Source organism: Phyllostomus hastatus, unplaced genomic scaffold (assembly GCF_019186645.2).
Source record: "Phyllostomus hastatus isolate PE091 unplaced genomic scaffold, TTU_PhHast_1.1 phas_scaffold_93, whole genome shotgun sequence".
Classification (NCBI taxonomy): Eukaryota; Metazoa; Chordata; class Mammalia; order Chiroptera; family Phyllostomidae; genus Phyllostomus; species Phyllostomus hastatus.
Window position 1 is genome coordinate 19,517,328 of NW_025334042.1, and position 20,128 is coordinate 19,537,455.

Here is a 20,128-nt window from a genome sequence, read left to right on the forward strand (position 1 = left end):
CACCTGCCCCACCCACCCCACCCAGGCCTGGGGTGTCTTGTTCAGCTCCTCTTTCTCCAACCTTGCAGGTGCCTGCTGTGCCCCAACCTGCCCTCCTGACTCATTTTGATAATGGGTTCAGGGAGACAGGTGCAGGAACTCCGCCTTCATTTCCTTGGGCCAGTTGGGCACCTGGGAAAAGAAGGAGGGCCAAGGTGGCTGCATATTGACTCACCCTCAATCTCCTGTCCCCTACCACCCCACCCCACCCCTCCCCACCCTACCCTGCCTCCCTTCCTTATTCACCCACTGGGAGCTATGGGAACTATGGGAATGGCTCCCCCAAGGAACAGTGAGAACCATGAAGACCCTAACACAGCTTCCTTTCTTCTAAGCTCCCCTCGCTCTACCTCTTTAGCTCTTGTTCTTCATCCTCTGTGCCCTTCAGCAAGGCCTACAGTGTTCGGCCTGACTCTGGGAATCCTGAGATCTTGGGAAAAGAGAGAGTACCTGATTGTGTCCAGGAAAAATGTTGTGTTGGATCGCACTTTATTTTGTACCTACAGACCCAGAGGGAAGACAGCCTGTGTGTGTGTGTGTGTGTGTGTGTGTTCATTCATTCATTCACTCACTTCCATAAACCTTTACCCAGCCCCTCTTGGCACTGCACGAGGTGCTGAGGGCACAGCAGTAACTGAGGGGAGACTAGGCAAATGGTTGAGCTCAGGTTTAAGGATTCAGAACCCAGGTTTCCTGTCCTCCAGCCTTGGGTAGACTTGCACTATCATTCAAAGTAGAGAGAACATGGGTGTCAGCTGCTCACGGGAGACCCGAATGGCAGGGATCCCTGTCCCACTGTCTTCTCAGTCTTTGCTTTGATTTCCCACAGGAAGGAAGGAGACAATACCGAGGAGTTAGGGTTGCAGTGGCTGGGTGATCTCTGGCCAGTCTCTTTGTTACAGGGAACTTGTGCAAGGCTACCGGATTCCTGGCAGTTTCACATTCATCGAATTGCTTCCCTAGGCTTCTGGGGTGGTGCTGGAATGGGCTCGAGGGTGGGAACAGCTCTCTGCTGCCCTCAGCCTGTAGGTGGCAGGTGTCGGGTTAGGCCCGGCCTCCTGTGGGCCTAGCCACTCAGGTACGAGGCCCATCCCCCTCCCTTTGGGCTGGGCTCTCTTTTATAAAGGGCCATGCTGTCCCTCACTTAGAAGCAGCTTTTTGCCTCCTTCTTGAATCGTTGTCTGGTTTGGCCTCCTCGCCTCCACCCCAGCCTCCGCCATGTCCATAAGGATGACCCAGAAATCCTTCAAGGTGTCCACCTCTGGCCCCGGGGCCTTCAGCAGCCGCTCGTTCTCCAGTGGGCCCAGCATCAGCTCCTCGACCTTTTCCCGGGTGAGCAGCAGCTCCCGGCTTGGCCTGGGCAGCAGCATGAGTCTGGCCGGAGGTTTCGGTGGACCTGGGAGCATGGGGACCATCAAAGCCGTCCAAGTGAACCAGAGCCTGCTGAGCCCCGTGAAGCGAGAGGTAGACCCCAACATCCAGGCCGTGCGCAGCCAGGAGAAGGAGCAGATCAAGAGCCTCAACAACAAGTTTGCTTCCTTCATCGATAAGGTGAGGGCTCCCCCTGCTTGGCTAGCTGTGCCTGGGGCCTGATGAAGGTCCACGCCCTTTCTCTTGGTCACCCTATCGGTGGGCACATCTCCAGGCCCCACTGGCATCCTGTGGGGCCCTACCCACCCTGGCAACCCTTTCTTCCAACCTGTGACTCACTGCTCCCATGCACTTTGGTGAGGGCTAGTGCAGGGATGGGGTGGGCGTCTGGGCAGCTTCTGATTTTGAATCTTGGGGCTTCCTCCCTCCCTCCCTCATCTCACCCCAACCCAAGTTCTGACGGTGGATAAACTTTCAGCCTGGAAAAATCGCAGCTGTTCACCTGCGGGGTGGGAGCAGAGCCTCTCTCCTACTAGCACTGCCCTAACAACTTCTCAAAGGTGCCTGGGGGCTTTATTATTATTATTAATTTTAATTTAAATGGGAGTTTGATAGGATTCTAGGAAAAGGAACTGGTGCCTTGATCTAAACAGGCAAATACTGATCGAAGCCTCTGGCGTCCCTAGGCTGAGTGTGGGGGTCACCAAGATGAGTCATACTTGGCCCCTGCCCTGGAGCCTGCAGTGGGCGGGGCCGGGCGGGGCAGGACCCACCCCCGCCACGGGGTGGAGGGCTGAGGCGGCCGTCTGGACGGTGCACTGCTCCAGGGAGCTCTTTGAGTCTGGGGTTTGGGCGGGCTATGCTTCCGGGTGGATGGGGTGGGCGTGGGGACCACGCCCAAGGTTGGCTTGAATGAATCCCTTCGACGATTCAAAGTCTTCAGGCGTTAGACGCCCCGCCCAGGTTTCACGTCCTTTTTAAACTTCAGAGTTTATGGCTTCAGATAACGCGTCCCAGCTCGGCCCTTGTCCCTTCTCTCTTCCCTCCCAGGCTCCGCCCCAACAGCCCGGGTCCACTTTCCCAGGGAGGAGGCCAGGCCGAGTTTTGCAGCCTTGGGAGTATGCTCCCCTAGGGAGCTCCCGGGACCTGGGCATGCTGAACACTGGGCCCCTCTCGGCTGACTGGCTCCTGGGGGGCATTCTGGGAACGGATGGCGGGAAATCCTGGAGCAGATTTGCACCTTTAGGGATTGGAATCCCTCAGGAAACGCGAACTCCCCAGGCCTTGGGCAGGGCTTCCTGGTTGCCTGCCTCTAAGCACCTTTGACGTTGCATCTTGACTGCGTTGCTAGCTCTGGAGTCCCCCCTGCTGAGCACTCTAGCACGGGCTCGAGTCCGAATTCCGTGTTCCCAGTGCTCCGCCTTTTTCTTTGAAGGCCAACCCCTCCCCCCCACCCCCTGCAGCTGAATCTGATTGCCTCATCTATGAAATGGGCACGATAATCCCTAAATCAGAGGTTTTGCCTCAGCAATCACGTAACGTAGGTAAAGAGCTTTTCAGTCCTTGTCCGAAGGTCATAATCACTTATCTTCCAGAATTTTGGGGCAGAATGTCCTGGAGAAGAAAGGGATTTCCAAAGGGGTGTGTTGGATTTATGCCAGACGCTCAGTCAACCTTCTTTTCTAAGAGGCCCTCCCCCATTTAAAAAAAAGTTACAACTTTGGGTTGATTAAGGAAAATAAACTCCTCTTCTTGGATACAGTGTATTATTTTTAAATATTTTCCTTCTAATATGCCTTACTTTCATCCTAAAATCTGGGTTTCCTTGAGCCTAAGGAACGCAGGACCTTCATGTTTGGGGCAGAGGCGAGGGTTGTGGTTTCCGGGGTGTGGTAGGTGGAACAGGGTAGCAGGGACCCGCACACTTGCAGATGTACCGGCCTGGTCCCTTGTCTTTTCCCTGGCGCGAGTGAGTTCTGCACGGACACGGCTCCTGAAAGGACCTGCCTGCGCTCCTCCAGGCAATTGCAGGGTTGCAGAGCCCCGACTCTGAGAGGGGAAGCAACCCAAGGTTATGCAGCCCAGATTAGTAGCAGTGTTTGGCTAAAACCTGGGTCTTCTGGCCACTGCTCCGCAGGCCCTTGGGCTAACGTTTCCCTGTAAACTATATGCGTTCCTCAAAGTCACTCCAAATAATGATGATGATGATAGCAGTAGATAATAGAACAATCTACATTTTCTTTTTCAGTCTTACATAAAATGTTAACACTCGGCTATTTTTACCGTAATATACAATCTAAGTCAAGAAGACCTATTTGTTCTGCAAAAACGGGTTCAACACGATTCTCCTAGCTGTCTCCTTTCAACCAAGTGCCCTTGCCCTCACGTTCCCACCCCAGGAGGAAGAAGGACATGGTCCCCTACCCAGCTCTGTTTGGGGGAGTGGAAAACACTGCTTGCTCCCCTGGGCTCAGAGCCCTGGCTGGACGTGGACCTTTTTCTTCCCTCCTTCCTCATGCAGGTGCGGAGCCTGGAGCAGCAGAACAAGGTTCTGGAGACCAAGTGGAGCCTGCTGCAGCAGCAGAAGACAACTCGCAGCAACATGGACAACATGTTCGAGGCTTACATCAACAACCTGCGGCGGCAGCTGGAAACGCTGGCCCAGGACAAACTGAGGCTGGAGGCGGAGTTCGGCAACATGCAGGGGCTGGTGGAGGACATGAAGAATAAGTGAGCTGCCCTCCTTCCCACTGCCATCTGTCCAAATGAAGCCATCCGGCCTGTCCCACCCCAGGGGACCAGAGGCCTAAGACCCCATGGCCCTCCACTTACTGGACAGTGAATGCAGTCTTGTATAATTAGGGTGACCACGTGACCGGGTTTTCTCGGGACCGTCTAGTTTACACCTGTGGTCCTGGCATAATTGTTAGTAGTCCCCACCCCCTTCAAGTCTGAGACTTGTCCAGGCTTGGACAATGAATTACATGTTAACATTTAAGGAGTGGACGGCAGAGACAGGCAGCCAGCAGGTGGCTGTTATATATGTACAGCTTTGGCCCCTTTTTATTCCTTATCCCCGGTTTTCAGTACAACCCAGAAAGTTCTGTCCAGGTCTCACGTCAGTCCCTGTTGCTGACTCTTCCGGTTTGCCTGCGGTGCCCAGTCCAGTGAGAATCCATGGATTTGGAGAGAGGTTTCCTGCCTCAGGCCTCTCCACTGGCTGCTGAGCAGAAGGACCTGGCCAGCCCTCCCCTATCTTGCATTTCCATGAACTGAATTTTCTAGATATCCTCGCCCGCCTCGAAAGACTCAGGGCAACCTCCCCTTTGCCTTCGTCCTCTGATTCTGAGTCGTTTCCTTACCAGGTACGAGGACGAGATCAACAAGCGCACGGAGATGGAGAACGAATTTGTCCTCATCAAGAAGGTGAGGGAGTCCTCCACCTCCGCCAGGCACTGGGGGCTCGGGCTTAGACAGTCGGACTACACTTTCTGGGTTCAGACCCTCAGTGTTTCTAAGCAATGGGCCAACATTGGGGTGCTTCCTAGATATCTAGTGTAGAAAGGTAGGCTATGTTACCCAGCCTACCTTTCTGCTAAGCAACAAGACAGAGGTAAGGGGGTGCCTTTAGACAGAGCTCTGGGCATCACTATGGGGACGTGGTTAAGAAATCTGGAGGTCTGGACGTGGAAGGCTTCCTGAGGAGGAGGAAGAGTGCTGTAGGAAATTGACTAAAGGTGTTTGGGTGGGGGATGCGGGTACGACGGGGCAGAGGCTGGTGGCCTGGAGGATGAGGCCACAGAATGAGGTGTAGAGGGCAACAGTTAGAAGGTTCTCTAAGTCCAGGCTATTGGGTGCCCCTGGGTTAGGGTCCGTTATGGGCACTGAGCTCAGGGGTCCCTCCCTGACACCCCCAGGATGTGGATGAAGCTTACATGAACAAGGTGGAGCTGGAGTCCCGCCTGGAAGGCCTGACTGATGAGATCAACTTCTACAGGCAGCTCTATGACGAGGTATGTTCTTGTTCCCGCAGCCCCATCCTCCTGGGCCCTAGTGTACCAGCAGGCAAGGGCCCCCCACTGGGTAATTACAGTGGCTGATGTTAACTCAGCATTGATGATGTTCTCCAGATATGCGCCCCCATGTGAGGAAGGGTTGGTTACCTCAGTTTGCAGATCAGAAGATGTGTTCAGAGACTGAAGTAACCTGTCCAAGGTCATCATACACAGAATGGCGACCCAGGGGCAACTCAGGCTGGGCCCACTCTGTCTCACAGCCTTTGTTCTGAGTCTTTGGGTTCTGTGGGAGCCTGCTGTGGGCTTCGGATTGGTAGCTGATATCGTAGAACGGCCCTGCCCCTGTGGTTACTCACCCAAAGCCAGATTTCCTTTTTTCCTGGACTCATTTCATGCTTACATCCCTCCAAGCTCCAGGTCTTTGACCTTTTTGCCTCTTCAGGATCTTTGCCCTCTCCCAGGTCCTCATGCCCTCCTGCCCCTCTCCTCTCTTGCTCCCCTAGCCTGTCCCCGAAGGAAGGCTCTTCCTCAGAAGGAGGCTCCTTGTGTGCAGGGACAGGGCCTCACCACCTCCCCTCCCCACCGCAGGAGATTCGCGAGCTGCAGTCCCAGATCTCTGACACGTCCGTGGTCCTCTCCATGGACAACAGCCGCTCCCTGGACCTGGACGGCATCATCGCCGAGGTCAAGGCCCAGTACGAGGATATCGCCAACCGCAGCCGAGCTGAGGCTGAGGCCCTGTACCAGATCAAGGTGAAGATCAGGGTCCCTAGGCTGGCCCTCCCTTTCTGGCCAGTTCTGTGCTCCAGTCCATGAGCAGGGAGCGGGATCTCAAATGCTACTGTGCCTGCTGCGAGCTGTGCCTGCTGCATGGGTGCTGGGCGGGGGGCAGACCTGTGCCTGGAGATCTGGGAGAAGGTTTTCAGGGTGTGCATGGGGTGGGGGTGGAGGGTGATGACCTGGGCTCCAGTGACGTGGCTGAGAGGGCACTCTCCCTCGGATGGAGGGCACCTTGAGTTCCAGAGGCTTCTTTCAAGCCTCATTCCCCATCTCACCTGCACAGTATGAGGAGCTGCAGACACTGGCCGGGAAGCATGGGGATGACCTGCGTCGCACGAAGACAGAGATTTCTGAGACTAACCGGAACATCAGCAGAATCCGGGCTGAGATCGATGGGCTCAAAGGCCAGGTATGGAGGGGATCCTCAGGTACATCCCGGGGAGAGGAGACAACACAGGAAGGAGTCTGGGGTCAGGGTGGGAATCCTAGGCCAGAGTTCCCGAGTTGGAGGGGCAGCTACAGTCCAGCGTCTCAGACTGCTCCTGGGAGGCTGAGGGGTGCTGAGAGGTCCCTGAGGCCATGTTTAGGGGTCAAAGGGGTCTTGGCAGATAGGTGGGGTCTGCGGTGGCTCCTCCCCTAAGCCTGCTTTATTCTTTGTCTTATATATCAGGGTAGAGTTGGTACTTTAAGGAAGTCTAGAAGGCAGAGATGTAGTCCAGTTAGGGTGGGGATAATACCTTACCGTGTCCCGGGTGAGAAGTTTGTGCAGGGAAGTGCCTGGAAGCTGCTCATATTTCCCCTCCACTTCCTGGACTCACTAGTACGGTTTCCTGAGGGCTGCGTGGAGTTGCTTAGTCTGGGTCAGGGAGGGGTCTCCAGAAGAGTGGAAAGGGAGGGTGGGTGCAGGAGCAAGAGGTAACCACGCTCGGCTCTATCTGCCTACGTGCTCCCCTCCGCCCACAGAAGGTTTCCCTGGAGGCCGCCATCAAGGACGCCGAGCAGCGCGGCGAGCTGGCCCTCAAGGATGCTCAGGCCAAGGTGGCTGAGCTGGAAGCCGCTCTGAGAACTGCCAAGCAGGACATGGCCCAGCAGCTGCGCGAGTACCAGGAGCTCATGAACGTCAAGCTGGCCCTGGACGTGGAGATCGCCACCTACCGCAAGCTGCTGGAGGGCGAGGAGAGCCGGTGGGTGTGAGGTTATTTGAGTGGCTCAAGCCCTGGGACCTGGGGTGGGGAAGGGTGGGTCCTGTTGTGTCCTGGGCCAGGGCCAGGGCCGGGGGCGGTCCTGACATCCATGTGTCCTTTGGGTACAGACTGGAGTCTGGGATGCAGAACATGAGTATCCATACCAAGACCAGCAGCGGCTACTCAGGTGAGTGTCCCTGCCTTGGGGGGCAGGGCAGGAGGGCAGGGACTTTATGAAAGCCCCTATACATTTCTCTCTTGGACAGCTGAGGAAGCTGGGGCCCAATTCACTGTCTCGTCCAAGGTCACATAGCTAATATCAAATCTCTGTCTCACCCCTGTCCTTGGTATTCCCGGCCAGTCCTGCAGCAGTGAGCCGGGGCAGCTCCCCAGCCCAGTGGACTCTGCAGGCAGAGGGGGCGCTGGGGCCTGACGTGTGCAGGGCTCCCATGCTCACGCGGCTGCCTCTCCCTGACCAGGTGCGCTGAGCCCGGCTTACGGGAACTTCAACTACGGCCTGGGCTTCCAGGCCAGCCTGGGCTCTGGCGGGAGCTCTGGCGGGAGCTCTGGCTCCTTCACCCACACCAGCTCCTCCAAGACCGTGGTTGTGAAGAAGATTGAGACCCGCGATGGGAAGCTGGTGTCTGAGTCATCTGATGTCCTGTCCAAGTGAATGACTACTGCGGTCCCTCCTGTCCTCTGAGCTGACAGGAAAGGAGCTCTGTAGGGGAGCAGAAAGCACAGGAGACCCACCTGAGGTGCAGCCCCAGACCTCAGCTCACCCCTGGGGTGGGGGCGTTTACTGCCTGGGGCACTGCCTCTTACCCCTGCCCCTGACTAGAAGCCAAATCAAGTGTTTTTTTTTCTTTTTCTTCCAAAATAAAGCCTCAGCTGGCTCTGCCAACCCTCTTGCTGTGTGTGTAGCTCTTATTGTCCATGGGGTGGGAGCAACATGGTCAGGAGTCCTGTGTCTGGAATCAGAAGCTTTGGTTGGGGGCACGGGAGGGGGACTGGGCACAGGGAGGAAGGAAACCTTCTGAGAAACTGTTCCCAGAGAGACTTCTTCGCTGAAAGGTGGCCGAGGCCTTGGTCATTAATGGGCCTGGGAGGCAGGCCAAGCAGGTGTATGATGGTGTCTGGAGTTTAGTGTCCCCATAGACACGGGAGGTTGACGTCAGAACTGCTTGCAGATAAGGAAAAGCCAGGCCTGGAAAGACCGAGTAACTGGCCTACCTAGAAAGTGATGGGGCATTTGCACCCAGGGCTGTCCGGTTCTGAAGGCTGTACTGCTCCTTGGTCAGGCACATGGCCTTTCCTTGATGACCAGGGATGTCTTTTTACCATTTGCATTCCTTTGCAGCCGGATGCCAAGGAGTCCTGGTTTTCCCAGCCCTTCAGAGGCTCAGAGTCCACTCTGAGCGACTGGGTGTGTCACGAGCACAATTTCTAGAAGCCACGATGGTGTAGGACTTGGCACCAGCAGGCAGGCTTTTCCTGCTCCTCTTACAGTCATACTCATCCTGCATTGCTCCTTGCTGCCACCTCTCCACCCTTTCACAGGGAGGGCTTTTTTGTTTGCCTGTTTTAATCATTTATACAGCTGAGTATGTAAAAGGTGTGTGCATTCTGTTTGCATGGGGAGGGTGTGCTGTGTGTATGTAAGTGAATGAGTTTGTCTGCCTTGCTGAAACACAGTCCCCAAGGCTTAGGGAAGGCACAGGTTTAGGGTCTGGCTGGGTGTGGCACTGGGCTCCCCTGCCTCCACCACAGTTCTAGGCAGACGTGCTGGCCCCCCAGCACGGACAAAGCGGGCAAGCCCTGAGCACGCCTGAGGGGAGTGCATTTTCAAACTTTACAAAATGCCAAGGGAGAATAAACAAGCACACGCAGAGGGTGCCGTCGTAGGGACGGCAGGGCGCAGGACGCTCAGGCTCTGGCCCTGCTGCGGGGTCTCTGGGGCTCTCGTCCCGGGTATTTCACTTCCTAGGATGGGGCCCCACCTAAGGGCTCATCTCAGCTGCCTCCCTCACCTCAGTGGAGCCCACCTCAGTGGAGCTGCTTCCAGACAGCCCTGGTGTTCTGCCCCTGCTGACCGCCCCACCTGGGGCCAGGGCCAGGGCCAGGGCTCAGGACTGTCACAATAAAGGACTTCACGTTTTGATGAAAATACTAACACCATTACTTAGAGCTATGGCTCTCTGACTATTTTGGCAGCTTGCAATAAGAAATTCATTGTTATTACACTCTGCAAACATGTCTATAACTGAAACATAAATTTCATAAAACAATGCCCGCCTTCTGCCCGCTGCTCTTGTGTACCTGGCCCCCTTACCGCGTCCCCGGAGCCAGGAGGGTGGCGTTAGAGCACAGGGCAGGTGCAGCACCCACTGAGAGGGACCTTTTGCTCTCTGAGGCCCCAAGTCAATATTTTCAACCGGGCCCCACCCAGTCCTCCCTGGAGCGGACCAGCTGTTTTAAGGGCCTTTGCGCCCAGGCGGTGGGCTCCCTGGGACAGCCAAGGGCCTCACTGAGAGTCTCGCAGAGTTTCCACACCCCAGCTTTGCTCTGGGGCAGGCAGGAGAGCCCCAGGGAGAGTTTCCTTTCATTCCACTTTATTGTGCATGTACTCTGTGGTCAAGGGCACTCATCATTCGGGAGACACCGTCCCACATTCACCTTTCAGTATTTCAACAGATGTAAGAGGTAGACGCTCAGTTCTGCTTCCGATGAGGATGCTGAGGAAGGATGGGAGCTCCCATCTCCCGACTACCTGCCTGATGGAGGGTCTGGTGCCGAGCCACATCCCCACGCTGCAGTGACCCTGGGGGCAGACAGTCGAACCCCATGCTGTGCGCCGTAAGTGCCCGTGTGGTGTCTCGACACTCGGGCCAGAACGTGTTGACAGCACTAGGTTTTCACTGTACGTACAGAGGTCATATGTAGCTCAAAAATGTAAACCTTGTTTTTGTTTTTGCACAAGTAATAAATAGTCCTTGTATACAATTCTAAAGAACAAAAGGGACTTCTTCCTTACCATTCACCTGGTTTTTCTCCAAGAGAGAAACTAATATTACACATTTTTTAAACTCATTTGAGGCAGAGTATGTGTATATAATTCCTTAAATAGGTATGCATGTATACTTATCTTTCACAGAGGGTGTTGTACTGTGCTGTATGTGGGGTTATATGTTCTGCTTTTTTAATTTTTATTTTTAATCCTCACCAGAGGATATGTTTTTATTGATTTTAGGGAGGGAGGGAGAAAGAGAGAGAGATAGAGAGAAAGAGAGAGAGAGAGAGAAACATCCATCGGTCACCTCTTGTATACACCTTGACTGGGGATTGAACCTGCAATCTGCAACACAGGTGTGTGCCGTGGCTGGGAACTGGACCCTCAGACTTTCGGTGTGTGGATGCCGCTGCAATCAGCTGTGCCCCCCGGCCAGGGCTGTGTGTACTGCTTCGACATGCACTTCACACGGTTCCTTCCATGTCAGCATGTCAGTTGCTGCCTCACTCTTCTTCAAAGCTGTATAATCTTCCATTTAAGGACGTGTCACAATTTATTTAATTAGTCCTCAATATGTGGGTCTTTCCAACCTACTACGACAACAATGCTGCAGCTAATAATAACCTTGGATACGCATCGTATTCCACATGGTGAGGGTATCTGAGTAGTTTCTGGAATTGCTGAGTCAAAGTGTATGCGCATTTAAATTTTTGGCAGACATTTTAAAAAAGCTCTTGTTTGTTTTCCTACGGGACCGAATTTTAGTTTTCTAGAAGGTCCGTGTGTAGACGCCCCACACTGGGCCGTTCCAGATGAGCCAGGCATTATTTATTTATTCCCCACCTCTCTCCCCTCCAGGAACGAAATGCTGAGTCTTTTCAGCATTTGTGGCCACTCTTCATACACTGCCATTCCAAGGTTTTGCCCTGCAAAGGGTGATCTGGGTAAAGGGGACCCACAACCCCCTCAGCGGGGGGTTCTAAAGGGGGTTGCGGATGCGAGTCAGACAAACTGGAGTGCAAGTGAGTGGGCACCCTGTGCGGGAGGTCCCTGGACAGCCCCTGTGCCCCTCCCTGCGAGTCCTGGCGAGTATCGGTTGCTTTGTCTAGTAGCATCCCTTCCCCATTGGCTCACAGATCCCCCCCCGCCCCCCATTCCCCCCACATTCCCCTTCTTTTCAGGAACGGTTCTGCCCGCCTCCAACCCCATGTTCTGGTGGGTCTGCCAGGCACAGCGCCTCTCCTCTGGGCCCCCGGGGGAGCTGGGCTCCGCCAGTCACAGGCCCCTCTGTTCTTTCCTTGCTGTGGTGTGACATCAGTACAAGGAAATGTAGAGTGTGCTCGACAGATTCCTACTTACGTTTACGCCTGTAATACAGGACATTTCTTGCATCACAGAAGGGTTGCTTGGGCTCCTTGCATATTTATGCTTATCAAGATGGGGGAGATGTGTGGATATTTAACCACTGTGCTGTACACGAAACTAAAATAGTATTGAATGTCAACTGTAATTGAAAAAAAAATCAGATTTGGTTACTCCCCTACTTAACCCCCAAGATAAAGCCCCAAGTTCTGATTTTGCCCAAGACCCGGGCCTCTGCCCACCTCTCAGGCCTCCTCCTGGCCACTCTCTCCTGTGCTCTCTCTCTCCCACTCAGTGGTGCTGGATTTCAGCGCTTGGCTCACATCTCGTTTCCTTCTGCTCAGGCCACTGCACATGCTCTTCTCGGAGCCTGGACATGATGCCTTTTCTAGGCGCACTTAGGAGTTTGTCACTCATTCTTTCAGAGCGTAGCTCAAAGGCAGCTTCCCCAGTAAAGTCTTCCAGACACCACAGGCTGGGGTCGGGTGGAGGGGGCGTTTCTATAATAAGTCCTTGAAATAGCCTGTATTTTCTCCTTGGCGGTTATAGCACTCGCTCATCAGCAGGACTGTTTTATTGTCAGCCTCATTTTATTGCCTGATAGAGTGTAAGCTCCAAGGGGGCGGGAACCACACCATGTTTGCCTGGCTTTCCACTGGTTCCACTGTTAGGCACATAACAGTGTTAGGCACATAGCAGGTGCTCAGTAAAAAATTAATAAATAAAAATGCATGAACCATTTCCATATTGAATGTTATCTTTTTTAAATTTTTGCCATATTTATCCTTTTTGAACTCCTTCCTTTAGGTGCAGGCAAATGAATTTGCCCAGGCCTAGTCAAGACACAACTGATGCATTCATCTTTTAAAGGGCCCCCTGCAGAGTGGCCTTGGCCCCACGCCCGCAGCAGGCAGCCTTCTGTGAATGCCTGGGGAGGGGCGGGCAGAGCAGAGTTAGGCTGAGCTTGGCTTAAATGTGCTTAGCAATGTGCACCTGGTGCCTGGAGGGTGGGGAGGAGAATGTTCGAGTGACTCCACAGACTCCTCAGACAGGGTCTTTGACTACAAGCTACTTCCAGCTCACCCAGGAAAACAATACATGCGTCAGAAAAGTCCACCTCGCCTGTCCAGTCATTCAGCAAGCATCTGTTGGTCATCGGGCGTGAGTTGGACATTGTGTCAGGTGCAGGGTGGAAGAAGGACTGGACGTTGGGCTCCTGGCAGGGTGAGGACTTGCTGAGAATGGTGGACTCAGTGGTGATTCGGTATGCCACTGACTGCTGGTGCTCCCCGCTTTTCCTCAGTAACTAGAGCCCCACTTTTTAGCTGGGCACAGGGCTACTGGAATAAAGACTACACTTTTCTGCCTTCTTTGCAGTTAGCTATGGCCATGTGACAAAAGGATAGAAACAGAAGTGGAGGGTACAACTTTCAAGAGGTGTCTTTCAAGGGAGAGAGTGTGAGCTGCTTCTTTTACCCTTTCTTTCTGCTACCAGGAATGCATTCATAATGACTACAGCTCAGCAGCGATCTTGGACCATGAGGTAACCCGGGGGGAATGAAAGCTACCCTTGGCAGAACAAAGGAGAGATGGGACCTAGGTCCATGCCACCATTGGATGCCATGCTAGCCTTGGACAGATTACAGCTGACCTTCAGACAGCATGGATTTGAACTGTGCCAGCTCACTTACCCCAGGGGTGAGAACTCGTAGACCTGGAGGGCTGCCCGCATGCACTGTTCTATGCCATTTTACGTGAGGATCTTGAGCATTTGTGGATTTCGGTATCTGTGAGGGTCCTGGAACAAATCACCCTGGGATACTGAGGGACAATTGTAATTTTTGGAGAGTCAAAAGTTATAAGTAGATTTTTGACTGTGTGGGGGTCAGTACCCCTAACCCTCCACCTTCAAGGGTCAACTGTGTTTCCATGTCTGGAAGCCGAGAGAGAAATAAGCTTCTGTGTGGACTGAGTCACTGTTAATTTGGATTTTTTTTTTTTTTGTTACTATCAACTGAAGCTAATCCTAATATAGTGAACAGCGTATCAACCTGTCTCAGAGTATGTCTGTCAGAGGAGCCTGGAGCAGGAGCAGAGAGAACTCTGGCTGGCAGCCCCGCCCCGCACCCAATCCCACCCTGCATCCAGCCCCCACTTGCTCCGGGAAGTCTGGGAACCCCACTCCCTGGCCCTTAGTCCCCTCTTTGTTGGACTCCATGGTGGCTAAGATATCTTCTAGCCCTGTCATTTTTAACCCTGGACATTTTGGTGAGTTAGGGAGGCCTGCAAATGTTGAGCTGAGAAATTTGTGCTTGATATCAGAATCACTGGTGTCACTGGAGATTTTTTTTTTGGTAGGGATCAAAAAATGAATTGATGGAGGCAGTGCTTTAAGAAGGTGAACCTGCCGTCTCCTGACGGAGACACACGGCTGAAGTGGGAGGGTGCTGGGGGAGGCTCAGAAGGTGTGGGTGGACACTGGTTCCACCACTCAAGGCATCTGTGACCTTGGGCTTGCTGCCTCCCCTCTCTGACCTTCAGGTTGCTGCCAGTGACATGGGGACAGTCCTCCACACCCCAGGGTGGTTGTGAGGAGGGAGCACAGTAATGCATGCTAACGTGTTCTGTGAGCTGTGAGTGCAGATGCTTGCTCTTGCCCACAGGAGCCCTTTCAGGGTGAGTTCGCTCTGTTTCCCCTTCTGTGTCTCTGGCCCACCCCAGTGCACCACACTCGCACCCCCACGACCTGTATGAGCCTCAAGAAGCCTGGGGCTGGAAAGGAGGCAGAGGGAACTGAAAGCAGCTGCTGGCTTCCTGCGCTCCCCCCCACTCTGTTCAGTTTTTTAAAAATTTATTTAAAATATTTCACTTATTTATTTTTGGAGAGAGGAGAAGGGAAGGAGAAAGCGAGAGAAACACCAATGTGCACATTGGCTGCCTCTCAACCAGGGACCTGGCCTGCAACTCAGGCGTGTGCCCTGACTGGGAATCGAACCTGTGTCTTTTTGGTTTGCAAGATGACGCCCAACCCACTGAGCAACACCAGTCAGGGCACTCGGTTTGATTTTTAATTCCTCACTTTTGTATTGGCTTTCGTAGTTTCCCAAGTGCTTACACTTCACTGCTACACGCTCTCTGTGAGGAAGGTTCAGTTCTCATTGTACAGGTGAGGGACGAGGCCTGAGGTCTGAGGAAAAGAAGTCACTTGCTCAGAGTTGCCTGGCTATTTGGTGGTACAGCTTGCATCAGAACAAGGGGCTCGAAACCTGAAGCTTTCCCCAGATTATTTTATCTGCTCAATCACTTTAGCCTAGGGGAAATGTATGAGATTGGAGGAAAGGACAAAGGAGTGGTTGGACTAGGCTGATTGATGGGCACAACGCAGGTGGGGGTAGAAGAGGGCCGTACAGGTTTCTCACCTTGAGGTCCATGGGTCACTTTACCCAGGCTCCTGGCGCCCCCTGTAGGCCATTGTGGGTAGTGCCCAGACAAATGCCTTCCCTGCTGCAGCTTGCTCCTGGCTTCTGGATGGTTCCCTGGACACCAGCTTTCCTCCCAGCAGCTGCTCTACCCTTGAAGCTTATTGGAACAGTGAGAATGTAGGCAACTTGAAGGTATTTTTTTTTGTTTTGGTTTACAAGGTCAAAATTCAAATGCCCGTGGGAAAGAGGAAGTGGCTCTGGGGTGAGAAACTGTGGATAGATATGTGTGGTTTACATGTGAAAAACATGGGAATATTTTTTCTGTCCACAAAGAATTATGCTCTTCACTGTCTGTTTTGAAACTTGTTGGCCTTTTCTTCCCCCACTGAAAACTGAAAGATGGACACAGGTTTGATTTTCTTGTTAGCTCTATATATCACAAGATGGCCCAAGTATAGAAATGACATCTGTCACTCAGCTTCATTGTTGGGACATTAAAAGGGAATGGTGGGGACTATGGCAAACTAGAATGACTTACAATCCCTGGGCCATAGGTGCCCCTACCATGGGGTTCTTGTTTCAGCAGGCCCTGCGCTGTGACCCCCTGACTATGCCCTTCCATCCCCATGCAGAGTCTGAGGGGCTGAAGGAGAGCCCCCACCCAGGCAGAGCCCGTGTCTCCTTGTCCCGGTGAAGATGGCCCAGGGCTCACTGTCACCAGCTGCTTGGGCTTCTTCCCACGGCCCTGGCTCCTGTGAACAGTAGTCCTGACGGCAGCCATGGGATGGCTGACTTAGGGGTGGGGTGTGTCTAGAGCTGCCCTGTCCTGGTCAGCAGCTGCTAGCCACCTGGGGCTGCTGAGGGCCTGCCGTGTGGCTCGTCTGAACTGAGCTGTGCTGTGAATATAGAACACACACCAGATTTCTTCAGACAGTATAAAAGAAGAATATAAAATATTAATTTGAAATATTGCTAGGACTATATCCTAAGAACACTAAAACACCAATACAAAAGAACCTTTGCACCCCGATGTTTATAGCAGCACAATTTACAATAGCTAGGTGCTGGAAGCAACCTAGATGCCCATCAGTAAATGAATGGATCAAAAAACTATGGTACATTTACACAACAGAATTCTACACAGCAGAGAGAAAGAAGGAGCTCCTACCCTTTGCAACAGCTTGGATGGAGCTGGAAAGCATTATGCTAAGCGAAACAAGCCAGGCAGTGAAAGACAAATACCATATGAACTCACCTTTAACAGGAACCTAAAGAACAAAACAAAGAAACAAGCAAAATATAACCAAAGACACTGAAATAGAGGATAGACTGACAGTGACCAGAGGGGAGAGAAGAGGGAATTTCAGGGGAGAGTGGGAAGGGTTTACAGGAAAAAATATAAAGGACACATGGATGAAAACTAGGGGGAGGGTGGTAATGGGAGGGAAGTGGGGAGGGTTGGGTAGGTGGGCTGGAATGGGAGTAAAAGGGAGAAAACTGTACTTGAACAATGATTAAAAAAAAGAAATATTGATTACATGCTGAAACAGTATTTTGGATGTATCAGGTGAAATCTATATACTATTATAATCAATTCTACTTATTTCTTTTTACTGTATACATGTGGCTACTAGAACATTGAAAATTCCATATGTGGCTTGAATTTGCAGCTCACATTACACTTCTCTGGGAGGCATAGACACCTGGGGAGAGTAGTTGGGGTGTCCATGGGTGAGGTACTGAGGGGAGCTGGGTCAGAAGAGGAGGGGCCTGTGGGTCTTTTTTTGCACCCTTCCCTGGCTCCCCAAACACTGGGACCAGGCCCCGGCAGCCTCTTCCGCTCAGCCCCTGCCCGCTGTAGATGCAGGGAAGTGGTCCCAGAGTGTTCGGAACCTTAAACTTTGCAACAGCAAAAGATGGACATCTGGATTTTTACATAAGAGGATTTTTGCAAACCTCCTGATGTTTAACTGTTGTCAGCTAGTTAAAATGTGTGGAAAAACACTGTCCCGCCAAGACCACAGGGAACATACCTCTGGGCTCTGGTGCAAAGTAGGAAGACTGAGGTCAGACAGGCCTGACTCGGTTCCCTTGGCACAGGAGCCCTTGCCAGCCTAGGAGGGGCTGAACGGGAAGCCGATAAAAGGGGCTGTAGAATCCCCAACACCAGCTCCTGTCTCCATTTGTCAGACTTTGGGAGTCTAGATATTAGGGGCAGTGCAGTGGTGGGGACCCGAGGGACACAGCCCTGGATTTTCATCTTCCCTGTAGCCTGCTGCTCAGCCAGTCTGGATGTCTGAAGAATGTGTTCTAAAGACGGGGCTACAGCCCCAAGGAAGAAGGATGAATTTGGGGGAACAGAATGTACATCAGGTGCCCACTAGGGGGCAGCAGAGGAGCAGGAAAGAAGCAGCTCTATCAGTTCCTGGGAGCAGAGGTAACCGCCTGCTTCGTTCTTTTCCGGAAGCCAGACCTGGGAGGCCCCTAGGTTGCAGACTACCACAAGCCCACCGGTGCTTTTGTGCAAATCAGAGGAAGCTTCCATCCCCCTGGGGGATACAGACCCGGGCCAGGGTGTGGCTTGGTGAACAGAGCTTTGGGTGGATTTTAGTCTCCAGCCACCAATGTCCTACACCCCTGGTAATCCAGGGGCCACTGTTATGGGGCGGGGGGGCGGGGAGCTGTGGGCTGAGGGCACTGAAGAGCAGAGGGGACAACCCTGTTCCTGCAGGTGTGAGTCTTCTGCTACATTGCACTGGAGGTTTGAGCTCCAGGTGAGAGGTAGCCGCTGCTCCACTAGAGGACGCCAGACTGCCATGTGTCATTTGCTGGCTCTTGCCTCACGGCTGAGGCTGGGGTGGGAGGGCAGTGCTGCCAAAGATCTGGCAGGTGAAGCTGGGGAAGGGAGCAGTGGTGGCAAGGACCCAGGAGGATGTGCACAGCAGGCATAGGAGGGGCGCCTCCTGGCTCTGGTGGAGGGGACACAGTTGGCACTGTGGGTCAATGGCACAAAGGCCCCGTACCCTGTTCTGGAAGTCAGTGAGGGAAGTGAGCCAGGGTGAGGACTTGCAGTCAGTGGTCCTGCTTCCACAGCACCCTTTCAGGTTGATTCAGGCCACGTCACACCTGGCCCAGATGTGGGCCAGACAGACACCCTGAGCTTGGCATGCAAGGCCCTGGCTGATGGGCTGAAGATGGCCTCTGCAGCCACAGCCCCCCACGCCCCCCCTTGTGCCTCCTCACCTGTACTCTAGCCGCTGAGCTCCTGGCATGTTCCTTGGGGAAGCTGCACCCCCTCCCTCGCACCCCCCCTGATTCTTTGTGTATGTTCTCCCCCTGCGTGCAAGGCGGGTCTCTTGTGTGGCCCACCTGGAAGTCCTCCCCAGCACACAGAGGCTGGGCTCCCCCCACCCCCAGTCCCCGACTCTCCCCACATGGCCCTTTGTCACTGTGTTGCTGTTTCCCCAGCAGACGGTAAGCTCGTTGAGGCCAAGTCTGCCTGGCATGCGTCTTGTGTCCCTGTGCCTGGCACAGAGCTGGTGAGCATAAATTTCTGTTGTCTGAATGAAAGGGAGGCCTGACTAAATCTCCCTGCCCCCCACTCCCCAGCTGCAGCCTCACCATCATGGAAGGGAAGACAGACAGGGAGCCACTGGTGTGCATGTTTGTGTGTGCGCACATGTATGTGTGGTAAGTGCACACACGGAGGACCTCAGGCATCAGAGACGGGGAACAGCTTGCGTGGGAGGTTGTGTGTGCATAGCCCAGACAGGCCTAGGCAGGCCCAGGTGGACCGTTCCCGTCAACATGCAAAGACACAGCACTCCTTGTGCAGTGGGGATTCACTTTATAAAAATACACTGTTCTTGAAGTATAATATCCATACAGAGAAGCACTCATGTTGTCAGTGTGTTGTCTGATGAGTTCTCACAAACTGAACACATCATGCTACCAGCATCCAGATCTGGAAGGAGCAGGGCAAGCCCCTGAGCCCACAGTGCGTACTTGTAAATGCCATCTGCTTGACTCTCCAGCAGGAGAGGGAGGGAGCGGGGAGGGGAGGAGAGAGCCCAGAGCGTTCAGACCTCTGCCTGTCTCTCCCCGCAGGGTCTGGGCCTCCCCAGCTTGGCTCTAGGAGCTCCACGGCTTTTTGACCCTGGCCCTGTCCCTGATGCCTCTGCCACCATTTGTCATTGCCCCTCCTCCTCCAGCACCGGCCCTGCCAGACCCTTGCGAGGCCCCCTCCTTGGGCAGCAGGCCCAGGGCCCACTCCTCTTCTCCGTCCACCTCAGGTGTCATAGAGGCCCGATGGCTCTGTATTCACATCAGCCATTGGTCAGTTTTGCTTTTCTTCCCCATGCCTGGGTTGGGGGAGCTGGTTTGTGAGAGGGCATGGCTGCTGGGGTGCCATTTCCCAGCCCTCTGCCCCAGCCAGGACTATTATAGCTCTGGAGGAGGGACGGCAGGATGAAATGAAGCTCACCCCAGTGTCCTGAGCTGCAAACACAAGTGGGGGACACGAAGAGACCTGCGCCCAAGAACCCACTCCATCGTGACTGTTCAGGACAGTTATAAACCCCTAGTGATGTGGTGTGAGTCCGTGTGACTGGACATGCGCGGCACTGTTTCCGACTGTCTGTTTTGTGGGGACCGCAGGAAGCTGTGTGTATGTGGTGGGAGTTTGTGTGATTGGTGGTTTGGGGACACTGGGTGGGCTGGGCTGGGAGTGAATGCCCGAGTGGTTGTGTGTTCAAGGCTGCATGTTGTGGGAGTGTGAGGAGTGCTGGTTGTATTGGGTGTGTGTGTGCGTGCACGCACTTGAAAGCCCATGTGCATGGACAGATGTCTGTGGGTTATTGGACAGTATGGATGGGGTTGTAGCTCTGGGTGTGTCTGCTCACTGCGGTCAGGAAGTTACCTGGTACTGTGGAGACCCAGTGTAGA

General features: G+C 53.6%; 1 protein-coding gene across 2 annotated transcripts; it reads left to right on the forward strand.

Moving 5' to 3' along the window:
* The first annotated feature begins 1,174 nt into the window (after positions 1-1,174).
* KRT8 (keratin 8) lies at positions 1,175-8,294 on the forward strand. Of its 2 annotated transcripts, none has more exons than XM_045829750.1 (9): positions 1,175-1,590; positions 3,932-4,140; positions 4,776-4,836; positions 5,328-5,423; positions 6,015-6,179; positions 6,490-6,615; positions 7,173-7,390; positions 7,519-7,577; positions 7,870-8,294. In XM_045829750.1, exons 1-9 carry the CDS (start codon positions 1,258-1,260, stop codon positions 8,061-8,063), a joined length of 1,461 nt encoding a protein of 486 aa, XP_045685706.1. In that variant the 5' UTR covers positions 1,175-1,257; the 3' UTR covers positions 8,064-8,294. The 2 variants fall into 2 exon arrangements, with proteins under 2 accessions (XP_045685706.1, XP_045685705.1); XM_045829749.1 differs by having other exon boundaries at positions 1,176-1,590; positions 7,170-7,390.
* Positions 8,295-20,128: the final 11,834 nt, after the last annotated feature.